The sequence below is a fragment of the Trichomonas vaginalis genome, chromosome IV (genome assembly GCF_026262505.1).
Source record: "Trichomonas vaginalis G3 chromosome IV, whole genome shotgun sequence".
In the NCBI taxonomy this organism is placed as follows: Eukaryota; Parabasalia; order Trichomonadida; family Trichomonadidae; genus Trichomonas; species Trichomonas vaginalis.
In genome coordinates, this window is record NC_067206.1 from 39594056 (window position 1) to 39614512 (window position 20457).

General features: G+C 25.5%; 1 protein-coding gene across 1 annotated transcript, besides 4 other annotated features; it reads left to right on the forward strand.

The window, feature by feature from the left end:
• Nucleotides 1–774: 774 nt before the first annotated feature.
• TVAGG3_0250830 (protein serine/threonine kinase protein) lies at nt 775–2107 on the forward strand (the record flags this gene model as incomplete). The annotated part of the gene is made up of 1 exon (XM_001303594.2): nt 775–1830. The coding sequence occupies one exon, from the start codon at nt 775–777 to the stop codon at nt 1828–1830; it is 1056 nt and encodes a 351-aa protein (XP_001303595.1).
• Nucleotides 2108–2223: 116 nt separating this feature from the next.
• Nucleotides 2224–2289: a mobile genetic element.
• A 1149-nt stretch (nt 2290–3438) lies between these two features.
• Nucleotides 3439–3482: a terminal%2Cinverted (terminal inverted repeat of rnd_5_family_231/Phantom2 transposon ID:TVAGG3_0250850).
• Nucleotides 3439–16687: a mobile genetic element.
• A 3343-nt stretch (nt 16688–20030) lies between these two features.
• Nucleotides 20031–20457: part of a mobile genetic element that runs on past the window's edge.

Sequence of the window (20457 nt, forward strand, 5' to 3'; positions counted from 1 at the left end):
AAATTATGCAAATTAAATTAAATTGTTTATTCAAATATAAAACAAAGATGAAGTAATTACAGTTATCATAAACTTTATGAATAACTCTGTAATTGGTTCAGATTTTCGTAAAAATATTTTTATTAATATCGATAAGAATACGTTTACCTACTATCACAACATATCGATAAACAAGAGTAGAGTGATTTTTATCATCGAAACTTTTTAAAAGCTGTAAGCTGGAAGGAAAAATCTTGTTTTTTCTGAGTTAGTTGTAGAACTATTGATGCACGAGTTATCATTGTGATGTAGAAGGATGTCAATGTACTGACTGAAGGATATGAAGTGAATTGAATTTCATTGCATTTCAATTTGATCAAAATTTGTTGAAATGATATGAATGTGTCAACATCTGTATCACTCTCTTTCACTCCTTCCCTATTCTTTCGAGAACGAAGCTAGCTCAGCTTTCGCTGAGCGAATTGACACTTTTGATGCCCTAAACGTACATATTCTCAAATTTATCGAAAAAATTATACCACCCAAACTAGTATATTCTTATTTTAAATATGATATTATCCTTAGAATCCACACTAGAATATATTTAAATCAACTTTTAAAAAAGTTCGAATCCTGCGCGTCTCACTTTTTAAATTTTCGAAAAGGAAAATTATATTCTCCTAAAATGAAAACAATTTTCCGAATTGACATCCTTACATATGTTTATTTCAGCATAATTTTAATTAAATATTGTGTTTATTTGAATCATCACAATTTTTTTATTCAATTTTATCAATGAGCAGGGAGGGACAAGTACCAGAAATTCTCCCTAATCATACTTATAATGAAGCTCATCCTAAAATAGCACCAATATTTGCAAATGTATGTCTTCGAGCTGGTCCTTCATACTGGCAAATAAAAAATTGGAATCCTGTTTTTGGAAATATCAATCGCTATAAATTGGTGAACTGGATTGGATCGGGATCTTATTCTGATGTCTTTATCGGGCTTCAAGACGACACAAAAAAATGTGCAATAAAGGTTTTAAAGCCAGTAAATCTTGACAAGGTACGCCGTGAACTTAAAATCTTGACGATAATGCAATACACGCCTAATGCTCTTCAGTTAATGGATATTCTTATTGATCCCAAGAATGGAATTACTTCTTTTGTCACAGAATATATTCCAAATATAAATTGGAGAACTTTAGTGATTAAATCTCCATTAACTGGCATTAGAAAATACATTTATAAAATAATTCAAGTATTAGTTGCCACTCATAGTAAAGGCATAATGCATAGGGACGTTAAGCCAGCAAACATATTATGCAAAGATCCAGACGAGCAAGTTGTTTTGGCGGATTGGGGACTTGCTGAATTTTATCATCCTCTTCACAAATATTCTACACACGTTGGTACTAAATTCTACAAAGCTCCAGAACTTATACTCGGTTATGGATTCTATAATTATGCGGTTGATATGTGGGCTGTTGGAGCAACTCTTCTCGAAATGCTATCTAGGAAAATTCATGTATTTTCATCTGACAACCCAGAACGAATGATATTTTCAATTGCTTCTATTCTTGGTGGACCAAAAATTGTAGAAATGGCTGATAAATATCAAATTGAATTGATGCCCGATACACGGAGAGAATTAAATAAATTGCAGGGAACTGGAATAAGACGTTTGATTAATAAGCACAATCTAGATGAAGATGCCATCGACCTTGTTCAAAAATTATTAACAATTGATCATCGAGAAAGAATTACTGCTATTGATGCTCTTCAGCATCCATTCTTTAATGCTATGACACGAACCATTACTTCTATCTCTGCAGGAGAAGAATTGTAAATTTAATTAGTAAATTTTGTTTGTATTGATAAGAATATATTTTTATGATAATATTGAAATGTACAGCCGCTTCTTTTCAGCTTTAGTTTCAAAGCATTGCCAGTATTTATTTTGAAAGTAATTTGATGCTATTTTGCTATATTAAAACTTATTTAGAGAAAAATTCTCTAAATATTGCTCCCACAAACATATATTAGAATTGAAAATTTCAATCCTCAAAATCAATTGATAAAAAATCCTTGACATATTTTCGTTTTTCAATTTAATTTACAAACTTTTTTCATATATTTTGGAATAAAATTTAACGCTATGATTTCGTAACGCCAAATTAAAAATATGTTTGATATTTCAAGCTGAAAAAAAAGCTTACAAGTAACTTTTGACTTATCTTTTGGCATCGGGATTGATCAGGAAATTGGGATCAACTCATTCAATTTTATCCCGATTAATCGGGATAGATTTCAATACTTTACGGATCGGAATGATTTTAGGTGAAGTGAAAATTTAAAAAATTCATATCTTTCTTTATATTTGTTTCTAAGGGTATTCATTTATATAGCATTGAAGTATATATTATTAGCTATCATTACATATCGGTCAAGTTTGATTTGGACTTAGGATGTGTAATGCGAATGCAAATTATTATTTTAATTTATAATTAAAATAGCCCAACTTGTAGTATAGTCTCTAGCAATGTACCTGTCACACTATGGTAGGCTTTAAACTTGATTTTAAAGAACAAGCCAAATAATCAGATTTTAAATAATGAGAATTTAATGTAGTGAACACTTATTTAAGTTCGTGAATGAATCTATATCCTTTAGTAAAATACAATTGAATAGGTTTACACTCAAAATATATGAGTTTTTATCTTCTAGATATTTTATCGATTTCAAAATTAAAGTCAAAATCGATGTTATAGTGTTTATAATAATTGGGATTTGTCTGATTGCATTATGACATTATTAGAATGTTTGAAATCGATTTCTTAAATTTCAAAATAATCATATGTATCAAAAATTTAACATGTGATAAGATTGTTATATGATTATTTTTTCGGCAAATGATATGTAAACTAGTAACAGCATGTAGAATGAAAAGAATAAAAAAAAATGAGAATTATTTAGTAAAAAATTGAATAAGAAAAATTGAGAAGTATTCAAAAAAATAATGAATTGTAAAATATTTGGTTTTTATAGTATATTAATATTTCACAATTTTATTTTTGAATGTGTTTGAAATGAATTGAGAAGATTTTATATGAAAATGTATTTATGAAAATTGCAGAATGAGATTATTATAAAGAGTTAACAATAGGTAATATTAAAAGATGGTGAAAGATGAAATAAGATATTAGATGAAGAAGAAAATAATAAAGAAATAAAAAAGATAAAGATTAAAAAAATAAATTTATGATAAAAAAAAGTGGTGGTTAAATGTAATGTACTGTGAAGTTGCGTTTAGAAATATTGAGAAAGGTGAAAGATAAAAGAATATGAAATTAATTGAAAATAAAATAGTAAAATTAATAAAGGCATTGTTTGCTTTAATATTATATGTAAAAGAGATATTGATATAAGGTAGAGATATAATTTAAAGTTTTGAATCAGATGTCTTATTGAAAAACAGATTTGTCTGATCACAAGCACTTAAGACTTTTATAACAATAGAAATGTGTTAGATATTGAAATAGTCAAATTAAATTTTTTTCTAAGATGTCTTATTGAAAAACAGATTTGTCTGATCACAAGCACTTAAGACTTTTATAACAATAGAAATGTGTTTATGATATTGAAATAGTCAAATTACAATTTTTTTTCTAAGATGTCTTATTGAAAAACAGATTTGTCTGATCACAAGCACTTAAGACTTTTATAACAATAGAAATGTGTTTATGATATTGAAATAGTCAAATTACAATTTTTTTTCTAAGATGTCTTATTGAAAAACAGATTTGTCTGATCACAAGCACTTAAGACTTTTATAACAATAGAAATGTTTATGATATTGAAATAGTCAAATTACAATTTTTTTTCTAAGATGTCTTATTGAAAAACAGATTTGTCTGATCACAAGCACTTAAGACTTTTATAACAATAGAAATGTGTTTATGATATTGAAATAGTCAAATTACAATTTTTTTTTCTAAGATGTCTTATTGAAAAACAGATTTGTCTGATCACAAGCACTTAAGACTTTTATAACAATAGAAATGTGTTTATGATATTGAAATAGTCAAATTACAATTTTTTTTCTAAGATGTCTTATTGAAAAACAGATTTGTCTGATCACAAGCACTTAAGACTTTTATAACAATAGAAATGTGTTTATGATATTGAAATAGTCAAATTACAATTTTTTTTTCTAAGATGTCTTATTGAAAAACAGATTTGTCTGATCACAAGCACTTAAGACTTTTATAACAATAGAAATGTGTTTATGATATTGAAATAGTCAAATTACAATTTTTTTTTCTAAGATGTCTTATTGAAAAACAGATTTGTCTGATCACAAGCACTTAAGACTTTTATAACAATAGAAATGTGTTTATGATATTGAAATAGTCAAATTACAATTTTTTTTTCTAAGATGTCTTATTGAAAAACAGATTTGTCTGATCACAAGCACTTAAGACTTTTATAACAATAGAAATGTGTTTATGATATTGAAATAGTCAAATTACAATTTTTTTTCTAAGATGTCTTATTGAAAAACAGATTTGTCTGATCACAAGCACTTAAGACTTTTATAACAATAGAAATGTGTTTATGATATTGAAATAGTCAAATTACAATTTTTTTTTCTAAGATGTCTTATTGAAAAACAGATTTGTCTGATCACAAGCACTTAAGACTTTTATAACAATAGAAATGTGTTTATGATATTGAAATAGTCAAATTACAATTTTTTTTTCTAAGATGTCTTATTGAAAAACAGATTTGTCTGATCACAAGCACTTAAGACTTTTATAACAATAGAAATGTGTTTATGATATTGAAATAGTCAAATTACAATTTTTTTTCTAAGATGTCTTATTGAAAAACAGATTTGTCTGATCACAAGCACTTAAGACTTTTATAACAATAGAAATGTGTTTATGATATTGAAATAGTCAAATTACAATTTTTTTTTCTAAGATGTCTTATTGAAAAACAGATTTGTCTGATCACAAGCACTTAAGACTTTTATAACAATAGAAATGTGTTTATGATATTGAAATAGTCAAATTACAATTTTTTTTCTAAGATGTCTTATTGAAAAACAGATTTGTCTGATCACAAGCACTTAAGACTTTTATAACAATAGAAATGTGTTTATGATATTGAAATAGTCAAATTACAATTTTTTTTTCTAAGATGTCTTATTGAAAAACAGATTTGTCTGATCACAAGCACTTAAGACTTTTATAACAATAGAAATGTGTTTATGATATTGAAATAGTCAAATTACAATTTTTTTTTCTAAGATGTCTTATTGAAAAACAGATTTGTCTGATCACAAGCACTTAAGACTTTTATAACAATAGAAATGTGTTTATGATATTGAAATAGTCAAATTACAATTTTTTTTCTAAGATGTCTTATTGAAAAACAGATTTGTCTGATCACAAGCACTTAAGACTTTTATAACAATAGAAATGTGTTTATGATATTGAAATAGTCAAATTACAATTTTTTTTCTAAGATGTCTTATTGAAAAACAGATTTGTCTGATCACAAGCACTTAAGACTTTTATAACAATAGAAATGTGTTTATGATATTGAAATAGTCAAATTACAATTTTTTTTTCTAAGATGTCTTATTGAAAAACAGATTTGTCTGATCACAAGCACTTAAGACTTTTATAACAATAGAAATGTGTTTATGATATTGAAATAGTCAAATTACAATTTTTTTTCTAAGATGTCTTATTGAAAAACAGATTTGTCTGATCACAAGCACTTAAGACTTTTATAACAATAGAAATGTGTTTATGATATTGAAATAGTCAAATTACAATTTTTTTTCTAAGATGTCTTATTGAAAAACAGATTTGTCTGATCACAAGCACTTAAGACTTTTATAACAATAGAAATGTGTTTATGATATTGAAATAGTCAAATTACAATTTTTTTTTCTAAGATGTCTTATTGAAAAACAGATTTGTCTGATCACAAGCACTTAAGACTTTTATAACAATAGAAATGTGTTTATGATATTGAAATAGTCAAATTACAATTTTTTTTTCTAAGATGTCTTATTGAAAAACAGATTTGTCTGATCACAAGCACTTAAGACTTTTATAACAATAGAAATGTGTTTATGATATTGAAATAGTCAAATTACAATTTTTTTTTCTAAGATGTCTTATTGAAAAACAGATTTGTCTGATCACAAGCACTTAAGACTTTTATAACAATAGAAATGTGTTTATGATATTGAAATAGTCAAATTACTTTTTTTTTCTAAGATGTCTTATTGAAAAACAGATTTGTCTGATCACAAGCACTTAAGACTTTTATAACAATAGAAATGTGTTTATGATATTGAAATAGTCAAATTACAATTTTTTTTTCTAAGATGTCTTATTGAAAAACAGATTTGTCTGATCACAAGCACTTAAGACTTTTATAACAATAGAAATGTGTTTATGATATTGAAATAGTCAAATTACAATTTTTTTTCTAAGATGTCTTATTGAAAAACAGATTTGTCTGATCACAAGCACTTAAGACTTTTATAACAATAGAAATGTGTTTATGATATTGAAATAGTCAAATTACAATTTTTTTTCTAAGATGTCTTATTGAAAAACAGATTTGTCTGATCACAAGCACTTAAGACTTTTATAACAATAGAAATGTGTTTATGATATTGAAATAGTCAAATTACAATTTTTTTTCTAAGATGTCTTATTGAAAAACAGATTTGTCTGATCACAAGCACTTAAGACTTTTATAACAATAGAAATGTGTTTATGATATTGAAATAGTCAAATTACAATTTTTTTTTCTAAGATGTCTTATTGAAAAACAGATTTGTCTGATCACAAGCACTTAAGACTTTTATAACAATAGAAATGTGTTTATGATATTGAAATAGTCAAATTACAATTTTTTTTTCTAAGATGTCTTATTGAAAAACAGATTTGTCTGATCACAAGCACTTAAGACTTTTATAACAATAGAAATGTGTTTATGATATTGAAATAGTCAAATTACAATTTTTTTTCTAAGATGTCTTATTGAAAAACAGATTTGTCTGATCACAAGCACTTAAGACTTTTATAACAATAGAAATGTGTTTATGATATTGAAATAGTCAAATTACAATTTTTTTTCTAAGATGTCTTATTGAAAAACAGATTTGTCTGATCACAAGCACTTAAGACTTTTATAACAATAGAAATGTGTTTATGATATTGAAATAGTCAAATTACAATTTTTTTTCTAAGATGTCTTATTGAAAAACAGATTTGTCTGATCACAAGCACTTAAGACTTTTATAACAATAGAAATGTGTTTATGATATTGAAATAGTCAAATTACAATTTTTTTTTCTAAGATGTCTTATTGAAAAACAGATTTGTCTGATCACAAGCACTTAAGACTTTTATAACAATAGAAATGTGTTTATGATATTGAAATAGTCAAATTACAATTTTTTTTTCTAAGATGTCTTATTGAAAAACAGATTTGTCTGATCACAAGCACTTAAGACTTTTATAACAATAGAAATGTGTTTATGATATTGAAATAGTCAAATTACAATTTTTTTTTCTAAGATGTCTTATTGAAAAACAGATTTGTCTGATCACAAGCACTTAAGACTTTTATAACAATAGAAATGTGTTTATGATATTGAAATAGTCAAATTACAATTTTTTTTTCTAAGATGTCTTATTGAAAAACAGATTTGTCTGATCACAAGCACTTAAGACTTTTATAACAATAGAAATGTGTTTATGATATTGAAATAGTCAAATTACAATTTTTTTTTCTAAGATGTCTTATTGAAAAACAGATTTGTCTGATCACAAGCACTTAAGACTTTTATAACAATAGAAATGTGTTTATGATATTGAAATAGTCAAATTACAATTTTTTTTTCTAAGATGTCTTATTGAAAAACAGATTTGTCTGATCACAAGCACTTAAGACTTTTATAACAATAGAAATGTGTTTATGATATTGAAATAGTCAAATTACAATTTTTTTTCTAAGATGTCTTATTGAAAAACAGATTTGTCTGATCACAAGCACTTAAGACTTTTATAACAATAGAAATGTGTTTATGATATTGAAATAGTCAAATTACAATTTTTTTTTCTAAGATGTCTTATTGAAAAACAGATTTGTCTGATCACAAGCACTTAAGACTTTTATAACAATAGAAATGTGTTTATGATATTGAAATAGTCAAATTACAATTTTTTTTCTAAGATGTCTTATTGAAAAACAGATTTGTCTGATCACAAGCACTTAAGACTTTTATAACAATAGAAATGTGTTTATGATATTGAAATAGTCAAATTACAATTTTTTTTCTAAGATGTCTTATTGAAAAACAGATTTGTCTGATCACAAGCACTTAAGACTTTTATAACAATAGAAATGTGTTTATGATATTGAAATAGTCAAATTACAATTTTTTTTTCTAAGATGTCTTATTGAAAAACAGATTTGTCTGATCACAAGCACTTAAGACTTTTATAACAATAGAAATGTGTTTATGATATTGAAATAGTCAAATTACAATTTTTTTTTCTAAGATGTCTTATTGAAAAACAGATTTGTCTGATCACAAGCACTTAAGACTTTTATAACAATAGAAATGTGTTTATGATATTGAAATAGTCAAATTACAATTTTTTTTCTAAGATGTCTTATTGAAAAACAGATTTGTCTGATCACAAGCACTTAAGACTTTTATAACAATAGAAATGTGTTTATGATATTGAAATAGTCAAATTACAATTTTTTTTTCTAAGATGTCTTATTGAAAAACAGATTTGTCTGATCACAAGCACTTAAGACTTTTATAACAATAGAAATGTGTTTATGATATTGAAATAGTCAAATTACAATTTTTTTTCTAAGATGTCTTATTGAAAAACAGATTTGTCTGATCACAAGCACTTAAGACTTTTATAACAATAGAAATGTGTTTATGATATTGAAATAGTCAAATTACAATTTTTTTTTCTAAGATGTCTTATTGAAAAACAGATTTGTCTGATCACAAGCACTTAAGACTTTTATAACAATAGAAATGTGTTTATGATATTGAAATAGTCAAATTACAATTTTTTTTCTAAGATGTCTTATTGAAAAACAGATTTGTCTGATCACAAGCACTTAAGACTTTTATAACAATAGAAATGTGTTTATGATATTGAAATAGTCAAATTACAATTTTTTTTTCTAAGATGTCTTATTGAAAAACAGATTTGTCTGATCACAAGCACTTAAGACTTTTATAACAATAGAAATGTGTTTATGATATTGAAATAGTCAAATTACAATTTTTTTTCTAAGATGTCTTATTGAAAAACAGATTTGTCTGATCACAAGCACTTAAGACTTTTATAACAATAGAAATGTGTTTATGATATTGAAATAGTCAAATTACAATTTTTTTTTCTAAGATGTCTTATTGAAAAACAGATTTGTCTGATCACAAGCACTTAAGACTTTTATAACAATAGAAATGTGTTTATGATATTGAAATAGTCAAATTACAATTTTTTTTTCTAAGATGTCTTATTGAAAAACAGATTTGTCTGATCACAAGCACTTAAGACTTTTATAACAATAGAAATGTGTTTATGATATTGAAATAGTCAAATTACAATTTTTTTTCTAAGATGTCTTATTGAAAAACAGATTTGTCTGATCACAAGCACTTAAGACTTTTATAACAATAGAAATGTGTTTATGATATTGAAATAGTCAAATTACAATTTTTTTTCTAAGATGTCTTATTGAAAAACAGATTTGTCTGATCACAAGCACTTAAGACTTTTATAACAATAGAAATGTGTTTATGATATTGAAATAGTCAAATTACAATTTTTTTTCTAAGATGTCTTATTGAAAAACAGATTTGTCTGATCACAAGCACTTAAGACTTTTATAACAATAGAAATGTGTTTATGATATTGAAATAGTCAAATTACAATTTTTTTTTCTAAGATGTCTTATTGAAAAACAGATTTGTCTGATCACAAGCACTTAAGACTTTTATAACAATAGAAATGTGTTTATGATATTGAAATAGTCAAATTACAATTTTTTTTTCTAAGATGTCTTATTGAAAAACAGATTTGTCTGATCACAAGCACTTAAGACTTTTATAACAATAGAAATGTGTTTATGATATTGAAATAGTCAAATTACAATTTTTTTTCTAAGATGTCTTATTGAAAAACAGATTTGTCTGATCACAAGCACTTAAGACTTTTATAACAATAGAAATGTGTTTATGATATTGAAATAGTCAAATTACAATTTTTTTTTCTAAGATGTCTTATTGAAAAACAGATTTGTCTGATCACAAGCACTTAAGACTTTTATAACAATAGAAATGTGTTTATGATATTGAAATAGTCAAATTACAATTTTTTTTCTAAGATGTCTTATTGAAAAACAGATTTGTCTGATCACAAGCACTTAAGACTTTTATAACAATAGAAATGTGTTTATGATATTGAAATAGTCAAATTACAATTTTTTTTTCTAAGATGTCTTATTGAAAAACAGATTTGTCTGATCACAAGCACTTAAGACTTTTATAACAATAGAAATGTGTTTATGATATTGAAATAGTCAAATTACAATTTTTTTTTCTAAGATGTCTTATTGAAAAACAGATTTGTCTGATCACAAGCACTTAAGACTTTTATAACAATAGAAATGTGTTTATGATATTGAAATAGTCAAATTACAATTTTTTTTCTAAGATGTCTTATTGAAAAACAGATTTGTCTGATCACAAGCACTTAAGACTTTTATAACAATAGAAATGTGTTTATGATATTGAAATAGTCAAATTACAATTTTTTTTTCTAAGATGTCTTATTGAAAAACAGATTTGTCTGATCACAAGCACTTAAGACTTTTATAACAATAGAAATGTGTTTATGATATTGAAATAGTCAAATTACAATTTTTTTTTCTAAGATGTCTTATTGAAAAACAGATTTGTCTGATCACAAGCACTTAAGACTTTTATAACAATAGAAATGTGTTTATGATATTGAAATAGTCAAATTACAATTTTTTTTCTAAGATGTCTTATTGAAAAACAGATTTGTCTGATCACAAGCACTTAAGACTTTTATAACAATAGAAATGTGTTTATGATATTGAAATAGTCAAATTACAATTTTTTTTTCTAAGATGTCTTATTGAAAAACAGATTTGTCTGATCACAAGCACTTAAGACTTTTATAACAATAGAAATGTGTTTATGATATTGAAATAGTCAAATTACAATTTTTTTTTCTAAGATGTCTTATTGAAAAACAGATTTGTCTGATCACAAGCACTTAAGACTTTTATAACAATAGAAATGTGTTTATGATATTGAAATAGTCAAATTACAATTTTTTTTTCTAAGATGTCTTATTGAAAAACAGATTTGTCTGATCACAAGCACTTAAGACTTTTATAACAATAGAAATGTGTTTATGATATTGAAATAGTCAAATTACAATTTTTTTTCTAAGATGTCTTATTGAAAAACAGATTTGTCTGATCACAAGCACTTAAGACTTTTATAACAATAGAAATGTGTTTATGATATTGAAATAGTCAAATTACAATTTTTTTTTCTAAGATGTCTTATTGAAAAACAGATTTGTCTGATCACAAGCACTTAAGACTTTTATAACAATAGAAATGTGTTTATGATATTGAAATAGTCAAATTACAATTTTTTTTTCTAAGATGTCTTATTGAAAAACAGATTTGTCTGATCACAAGCACTTAAGACTTTTATAACAATAGAAATGTGTTTATGATATTGAAATAGTCAAATTACAATTTTTTTTTCTAAGATGTCTTATTGAAAAACAGATTTGTCTGATCACAAGCACTTAAGACTTTTATAACAATAGAAATGTGTTATGATATTGAAATAGTCAAATTACAATTTTTTTTTCTAAGATGTCTTATTGAAAAACAGATTTGTCTGATCACAAGCACTTAAGACTTTTATAACAATAGAAATGTGTTTATGATATTGAAATAGTCAAATTACAATTTTTTTTCTAAGATGTCTTATTGAAAAACAGATTTGTCTGACACAAGCACTTAAACTTTTATAACAATAGAAATGTGTTTATGATATTGAAATAGTCAAATTACAATTTTTTTTCTAAGATGTCTTATTGAAAAACAGATTTGTCTGATCACAAGCACTTAAGACTTTTATAACAATAGAAATGTGTTTATGATATTGAAATAGTCAAATTACAATTTTTTTTCTAAGATGTCTTATTGAAAAACAGATTTGTCTGATCACAAGCACTTAAGACTTTTATAACAATAGAAATGTGTTTATGATATTGAAATAGTCAAATTACAATTTTTTTTTCTAAGATGTCTTATTGAAAAACAGATTTGTCTGATCACAAGCACTTAAGACTTTTATAACAATAGAAATGTGTTTATGATATTGAAATAGTCAAATTACAATTTTTTTTTCTAAGATGTCTTATTGAAAAACAGATTTGTCTGATCACAAGCACTTAAGACTTTTATAAAATAGAAATGTGTTTATGATATTGAAATAGTCAAATTACAATTTTTTTTCTAAGATGTCTTATTGAAAAACAGATTTGTCTGATCACAAGCACTTAAGACTTTTATAACAATAGAAATGTGTTTATGATATTGAAATAGTCAAATTACAATTTTTTTTTAAGATGTCTTATTGAAAAACAGATTTGTCTGATCACAAGCACTTAAGACTTTTATAACAATAGAAATGTGTTTATGATATTGAAATAGTCAAATTACAATTTTTTTTTCTAAGATGTCTTATTGAAAAACAGATTTGTCTGATCACAAGCACTTAAGACTTTTATAACAATAGAAATGTGTTTATGATATTGAAATAGTCAAATTACAATTTTTTTTTCTAAGATGTCTTATTGAAAAACAGATTTGTCTGATCACAAGCACTTAAGACTTTTATAACAATAGAAATGTGTTTATGATATTGAAATAGTCAAATTACAATTTTTTTTCTAAGATGTCTTATTGAAAAACAGATTTGTCTGATCACAAGCACTTAAGACTTTTATAACAATAGAAATGTGTTTATGATATTGAAATAGTCAAATTACAATTTTTTTTTCTAAGATGTCTTATTGAAAAACAGATTTGTCTGATCACAAGCACTTAAGACTTTTATAACAATAGAAATGTGTTTATGATATTGAAATAGTCAAATTACAATTTTTTTTTCTAAGATGTCTTATTGAAAAACAGATTTGTCTGATCACAAGCACTTAAGACTTTTATAACAATAGAAATGTGTTTATGATATTGAAATAGTCAAATTACAATTTTTTTTCTAAGATGTCTTATTGAAAAACAGATTTGTCTGATCACAAGCACTTAAGACTTTTATAACAATAGAAATGTGTTTATGATATTGAAATAGTCAAATTACAATTTTTTTTTCTAAGATGTCTTATTGAAAAACAGATTTGTCTGATCACAAGCACTTAAGACTTTTATAACAATAGAAATGTGTTTATGATATTGAAATAGTCAAATTACAATTTTTTTTTCTAAGATGTCTTATTGAAAAACAGATTTGTCTGATCACAAGCACTTAAGACTTTTATAACAATAGAAATGTGTTTATGATATTGAAATAGTCAAATTACAATTTTTTTTTCTAAGATGTCTTATTGAAAAACAGATTTGTCTGATCACAAGCACTTAAGACTTTTATAACAATAGAAATGTGTTTATGATATTGAAATAGTCAAATTACAATTTTTTTTTCTAAGATGTCTTATTGAAAAACAGATTTGTCTGATCACAAGCACTTAAGACTTTTATAACAATAGAAATGTGTTTATGATATTGAAATAGTCAAATTACAATTTTTTTTTCTAAGATGTCTTATTGAAAAACAGATTTGTCTGATCACAAGCACTTAAGACTTTTATAACAATAGAAATGTGTTTATGATATTGAAATAGTCAAATTACAATTTTTTTTCTAAGATGTCTTATTGAAAAACAGATTTGTCTGATCACAAGCACTTAAGACTTTTATAACAATAGAAATGTGTTTATGATATTGAAATAGTCAAATTACAATTTTTTTTTCTAAGATGTCTTATTGAAAAACAGATTTGTCTGATCACAAGCACTTAAGACTTTTTATAACAATAGAAATGTGTTTATGATATTGAAATAGTCAAATTAACAATTTTTTTTCTAAGATGTCTTATTGAAAAACAGATTTGTCTGATCACAAGCACTTAAGACTTTTATAACAATAGAAATGTGTTTATGATATTGAAATAGTCAAATTACAATTTTTTTTTCTAAGATGTCTTATTGAAAAACAGATTTGTCTGATCACAAGCACTTAAGACTTTTATAACAATAGAAATGTGTTTATGATATTGAAATAGTCAAATTACAATTTTTTTTCTAAGATGTCTTATTGAAAAACAGATTTGTCTGATCACAAGCACTTAAGACTTTTATAACAATAGAAATGTGTTTATGATATTGAAATAGTCAAATTACAATTTTTTTTCTAAGATGTCTTATTGAAAAACAGATTTGTCTGATCACAAGCACTTAAGACTTTTATAACAATAGAAATGTGTTTATGATATTGAAATAGTCAAATTACAATTTTTTTTTCTAAGATGTCTTATTGAAAAACAGATTTGTCTGATCACAAGCACTTAAGACTTTTATAACAAGAAATGTGTTTATGATATTGAAATAGTCAAATTACAATTTTTTTTTCTAAGATGTCTTATTGAAAAACAGATTTGTCTGATCACAAGCACTTAAGACTTTTATAACAATAGAAATGTGTTTATGATATTGAAATAGTCAAATTACAATTTTTTTTCTAAGATGTCTTATTGAAAAACAGATTTGTCTGATCACAAGCACTTAAGACTTTTATAACAATAGAAATGTGTTTATGATATTGAAATAGTCAAATTACAATTTTTTTTCTAAGATGTCTTATTGAAAAACAGATTTGTCTGATCACAAGCACTTAAGACTTTTATAACAATAGAAATGTGTTTATGATATTGAAATAGTCAAATTACAATTTTTTTTCTAAGATGTCTTATTGAAAAACAGATTTGTCTGATCACAAGCACTTAAGACTTTTATAACAATAGAAATGTGTTTATGATATTGAAATAGTCAAATTACAATTTTTTTTTTCTAAGATGTCTTATTGAAAAACAGATTTGTCTGATCACAAGCACTTAAGACTTTTATAACAATAGAAATGTGTTTTATGATATTGAAATAGTCAAATTACAATTTTTTTCTAAGATGTCTTATTGAAAAACAGATTGTCTGATCACAAGCACTTAAGACTTTTATAAACAATAGAAAGTGTTTATGATATTGAAATAGTCAAATTACAATTTTTTTTCTAAGATGTCTTATTGAAAAACAGATTTGTCTGATCACAAGCACTTAAGACTTTTATAACAAATAGAAATGTGTTTATGATATTGAAATAGTCAAATTACAATTTTTTTTTCTAAGATGTCTTATTGAAAAACAGATTTGGTCTGATCACAAGCACTAAGACTTTTATAACAATAGAAATGTGTTTATGATATTGAAATAGTCAAATTACAATTTTTTTTTCTAAGATGTCTTATTGAAAACAGATTTGTCTGATCACAAGCACTTAAGACTTTTATAACAATAGAAATGTGTTTATGATATTGAAATAGTCAAATTACAATTTTTTTTTCTAAGATGTCTTATTGAAAAACAGATTTGTCTGATCACAAGCACTTAAGACTTTTATAACAATGAAAATGTGTTTTATGATATTGAAATAGTCAAATTACAATATTTTTTTTCTAAGATGTCTTATTGAAAAACAGATTTGTCTGATCACAAGCACTTAAGACTTTTATAACAATAGAAATGTGTTTATGATATTGAAAGTCAAATTACAATTTTTTTTCTAAGATGTCTTATTGAAAAAAATTTGTCTGATCACAAGCACTTAAGACTTTATAACAATAGAAATGTGTTTATGATATTGAAATAGTCAAATTACAATTTTTTTTTCTAAGATGTCTTATTTGAAAAACAGATTTGTCTGATCACAAGCACTTAAGACTTTTATAACAATAGAAATGTGTTTATGATATTGAAATAGTCAAATTACAATTTTTTTTCTTTAAGATGTCTTATTGAAAACAGATTTGTCTGATCACAAGCACTTAAGACTTTTATAACAATAGAAATGTGTTATGATATTGAAATAGTCAAATTACAATTTTTTTTTCTAAGATGTCTTATTGAAAAACAGATTTGTCTGATCACAAGCACTTAAACTTTTATAACAATAGAAATGTGTTTATGATATTGAAATAGTCAAATTACAATTTTTTTTTCTAAGATGTCTTATTGAAAAACAGATTTGTCTGATCACAAGCACTTAAGACTTTTATAACAATAGAATGTGTTTATGATATTGAAATAGTCAAATTACAATTTTTTTTTCTAAGATGTCTTATTTGAAAAACAGATTTGTCTGATCACAAGCACTTAAATTTTATAACATAGAAATGTGTTTATGATATTGAAATAGTCAAAATTACAATTTTTTTTTCTAAGATGTCTAGTAGTGAATATGAAGGTTTGTGACTTTTTTTGTAAAACGTAAGAATTCATACAATATCGAGCGATTTTGTATCATTTTTTAAACACATTAATTTTAAAAATATATTTATTTTTTATTCTTACATAAATGACCCAACAAGTAAAACCAGATAAAATAGATTATCGAATTTTAGAGGATGGTGTTCCTGTTTATATTCAAAGATTTAAAGGGAAGCAATATTATTAGAATTGTTAATCCTGAATACATAAAACATTTATTTAAAAAGGAAGACTGTGATTATTAAACGTTAATGAATATGAAACCAATAAATCAAAATTGAAATATTAAATATATTGGAAGTGATGAAAGATGCAAAGATAAAGATAAAGTTTATATAGTTTTCATAATGAATGGAAACCAATAAATAAAACATTTAGGAGATTATGTTAAAAGTCTGAATTCTCATCAAATCTAGTATTATGATAGCATGAATATAAGAAAATATTTAAGAAATTATTCAGAAAAGACTCACTAACTAATGATAAAAAATAAAAAATAACACTTTAACAATTCATGTCTCAACAGACATTGAACTTAAGGAACTAAATTTGATATATGAATTATGAAAATCATTATTTATTATTCGCTCTTCAAATAATTTCTATTCTTTTTGTTAAATCAATCTATTTTCATTATGAGGTGATTCTTGAATTGAGGGAATAGATTTCAAACTAACCACTCCTTTTATTTTTAAATTTTGACCATCAACTTTAAACATTTTATTCAATTTACATATTGTCATCTTCAAAAATTTTTATTGTTTATGGCATAATATCATTAAATTCTTCAAACAGATGAAAAAATTTTTATTTCAGTAATTGGTTTAACAACGTTTATTTTTTGTTGAACATTTTCACTTTCTTCCTCCTCTGTTTCATTTATTTTTAAATCGGTTTCATTTATCATTAAAATAAAAAATTAGAATATAAGTGATGAAATATATTTTTTTAATATTAATATTAAATCAGAAATGGCTGGCAGGATTCTTTTAAAAAATTATGGGAAGGAATTAAGAAAGCTGCGGGTTGGGTTCATCAAAAGATTATTAAACCCGTTGCAAACTTTTTGGCACCAGTAGCGAAAACGGCAGGGAACTATCCATAGGTGGAGTATTAGGTACTAAAGCAGGAATCCGGCGATGGGAGCACAAGCAGTAAACGCAGTTGGTGGAATTAGCTGAAGGGAATAACTTAATTAAAATAGGAGGTAGATAGTGAAAAAATAAATAAATATTTTTTTATCTCAGTATCGGTTTGTATCTTTGATAAACTTTTTCTCCTTTATTTAAACTTCTCTTATTGGGCAGCTTTTGTGTTATTGATTCAGCAACGTCACTAATTGCTTCTTTATTCTTAAATATCCAATTTGCTCCCTTCTTCAATGTTTCCCAAACTTTATGCGCTCCTCTTTTTTACTCTATCCCATAATTTTTTAAAGAATCCTGCAGCCATAGTTGATTATTCATTAAAATTAAAATTCATTTTCATCTTTTTAATTTGATTTTTTATTTATTAATAAATGACGACTAACTATTTGGTGCCAAACATAAACCGATTAATGGAAATGGTGTTTCATTCATTCGAAAAGATAAATGAAATATTCGCAAGAGAATGACGTAGAAAATATTATAGAGAACTTGAAAGTTCATGCTATGACTCTGATGCTCCATATTTTGATGATAAACAAACTCATTTAAGAATTACAAATCCGGCTCCATGATGTGAACCAATTAGGTGACACATATATTAAACGCAGAGTTAAAGCAACTCTAGTTTCAAATAAAGCTTTCACATGTGATGTCGCTTTTAAATGCATGCGTTTATTCGTTGGTTACAAATCATCAAATCAAAGCTTAAACAATTAGAAGTAGAAAACCGAAAGAGGTTGATGCCGGTTATCTTCAAAGGGATTCGCCCCGTGAATCTTTCGCATTTGCAACATAAAACCAAAAATCAGAAAGGAAAGTTTAAAAAGTTGTTTCATTCGTTATATAATAATGTTCAAAAATATGATAACTCAGTATGCGGTAAATATTATTGACCCTTCAGAAGTTTCAAGAAAGCAAATGAAGAAGTTATGTCACTTTTGATATGATTATCCCGGTAAATGATTTGTTAGCATTTCAGGCGTTCGATGATTATCCTAAATCATTTGTGAAATCATTCTTAAAATATTATGTTTCAGGGATACTTTAGTATTTTGTCAGGTTGACCCGTTAAGAGTTGCTGATTTACAAAATTACGTTTATGAAAAGATAACTGAATGAAAATTATGAAAAGATTAATGATCATGTTTATAAATATGATCGCAAATTCCAAACAAATCGGACTTCCTGCCAAATTAATTACAGGCTTAGCCGCCACATCTGCTGACGCAACAGTTGATGACGTTATTATTTCATGCACAAGATGGAAGTTTTAAGGATAAATGCATTACACCAGGATACGGTTTATATTGAAGAATCAGTTAAAAGCAATACCACGTTTATTCAGTAAGGAAGATCCATTCATGATTCCAGCTCAACATATTGACGTTCGTTCACTAAATGGAGGTTGCATCACTCCTGAAGGTATTAGCTCAGATTTCCATACGCTCTTCATAATGTTACAGATGTTGTGTAACATTTCCGAAGAATGCAATGCAAGAGAACAGTTTTAGAAAATCCAATGCTTCGAGGTCTTCAGGTTACTATAGATTCCAGAAACTTCCCGATCAAGCGATGACCACAGTGGGCGACATATTTCTTACACGTATGCTTCAAGCTTCTGATTTAGATGGAGTGAAATGAATGCACGGAAGAAACGAGGAACTCATTACATAGACCACTGAATGATGATGATGGCATGCCATTAGCTAGAACATGGAAAGACCAAACTTCATTCTTATGCACTATTCCAGTTCAACGTGATGAGAGCGGGTATATTCTTTGATGATTAGAACTTTCAACCACAAGTACAGTCAAGTGAAAGCATATCCAAATCATTCAGGGTGTAAATGACACTTACGTTCAAAGGTGACAAATCCTCCTCAGTTTGGTTTACAGGACTACATATTGGACATGGACACCGGACGAAGGTTTGAAATACATCCAACAGGTACACCACCACAGTATAGAAGTTCATATGATGAATATTGATGAATAGAAATGTTTTAAAATTATAAATTTATTTTTGATTAAATGATTTAAATTCATCCACCCCTTATGAAGAATAGCAGGAGTATATAATACATACGTAGATGATATATTAATGAAGCATTGAGTGATAATAGAAATTGCTCTATCTAAGGAAAAATTAATGAAAAATTCCATATTCTGAATGTTACTTAAATTCAATCACTGCAGCAATTGGTAAACAAAATAAAGTAAAACATTAACGATATTAAACAAATTATCATTATTGCTAACACTTCCCCATATTCACATGTGTTAATTTTATATCAACGTTCAGGTTCACCTTCAAATGATACATTTGAATCTTTAAAGCATTTAATCAAAATTTCCAATTATTTATTTATCACAAGAAGAAGCAGAAGTTATTTAAAAAAACTTTTTAATGTATAAAGAAATTATATAATAACAATCAAGAAGCAAGGATTAGAGGGATAAAATTATTGATAAAAACAACGGGATGAAATATTTTGAAACACTTTCTATTTCAAATTTTGATAGAGAATTTTTTGCATTCACTAATTTTTCTAGATGATGCCGTGAAATCAAAACTAATAACTA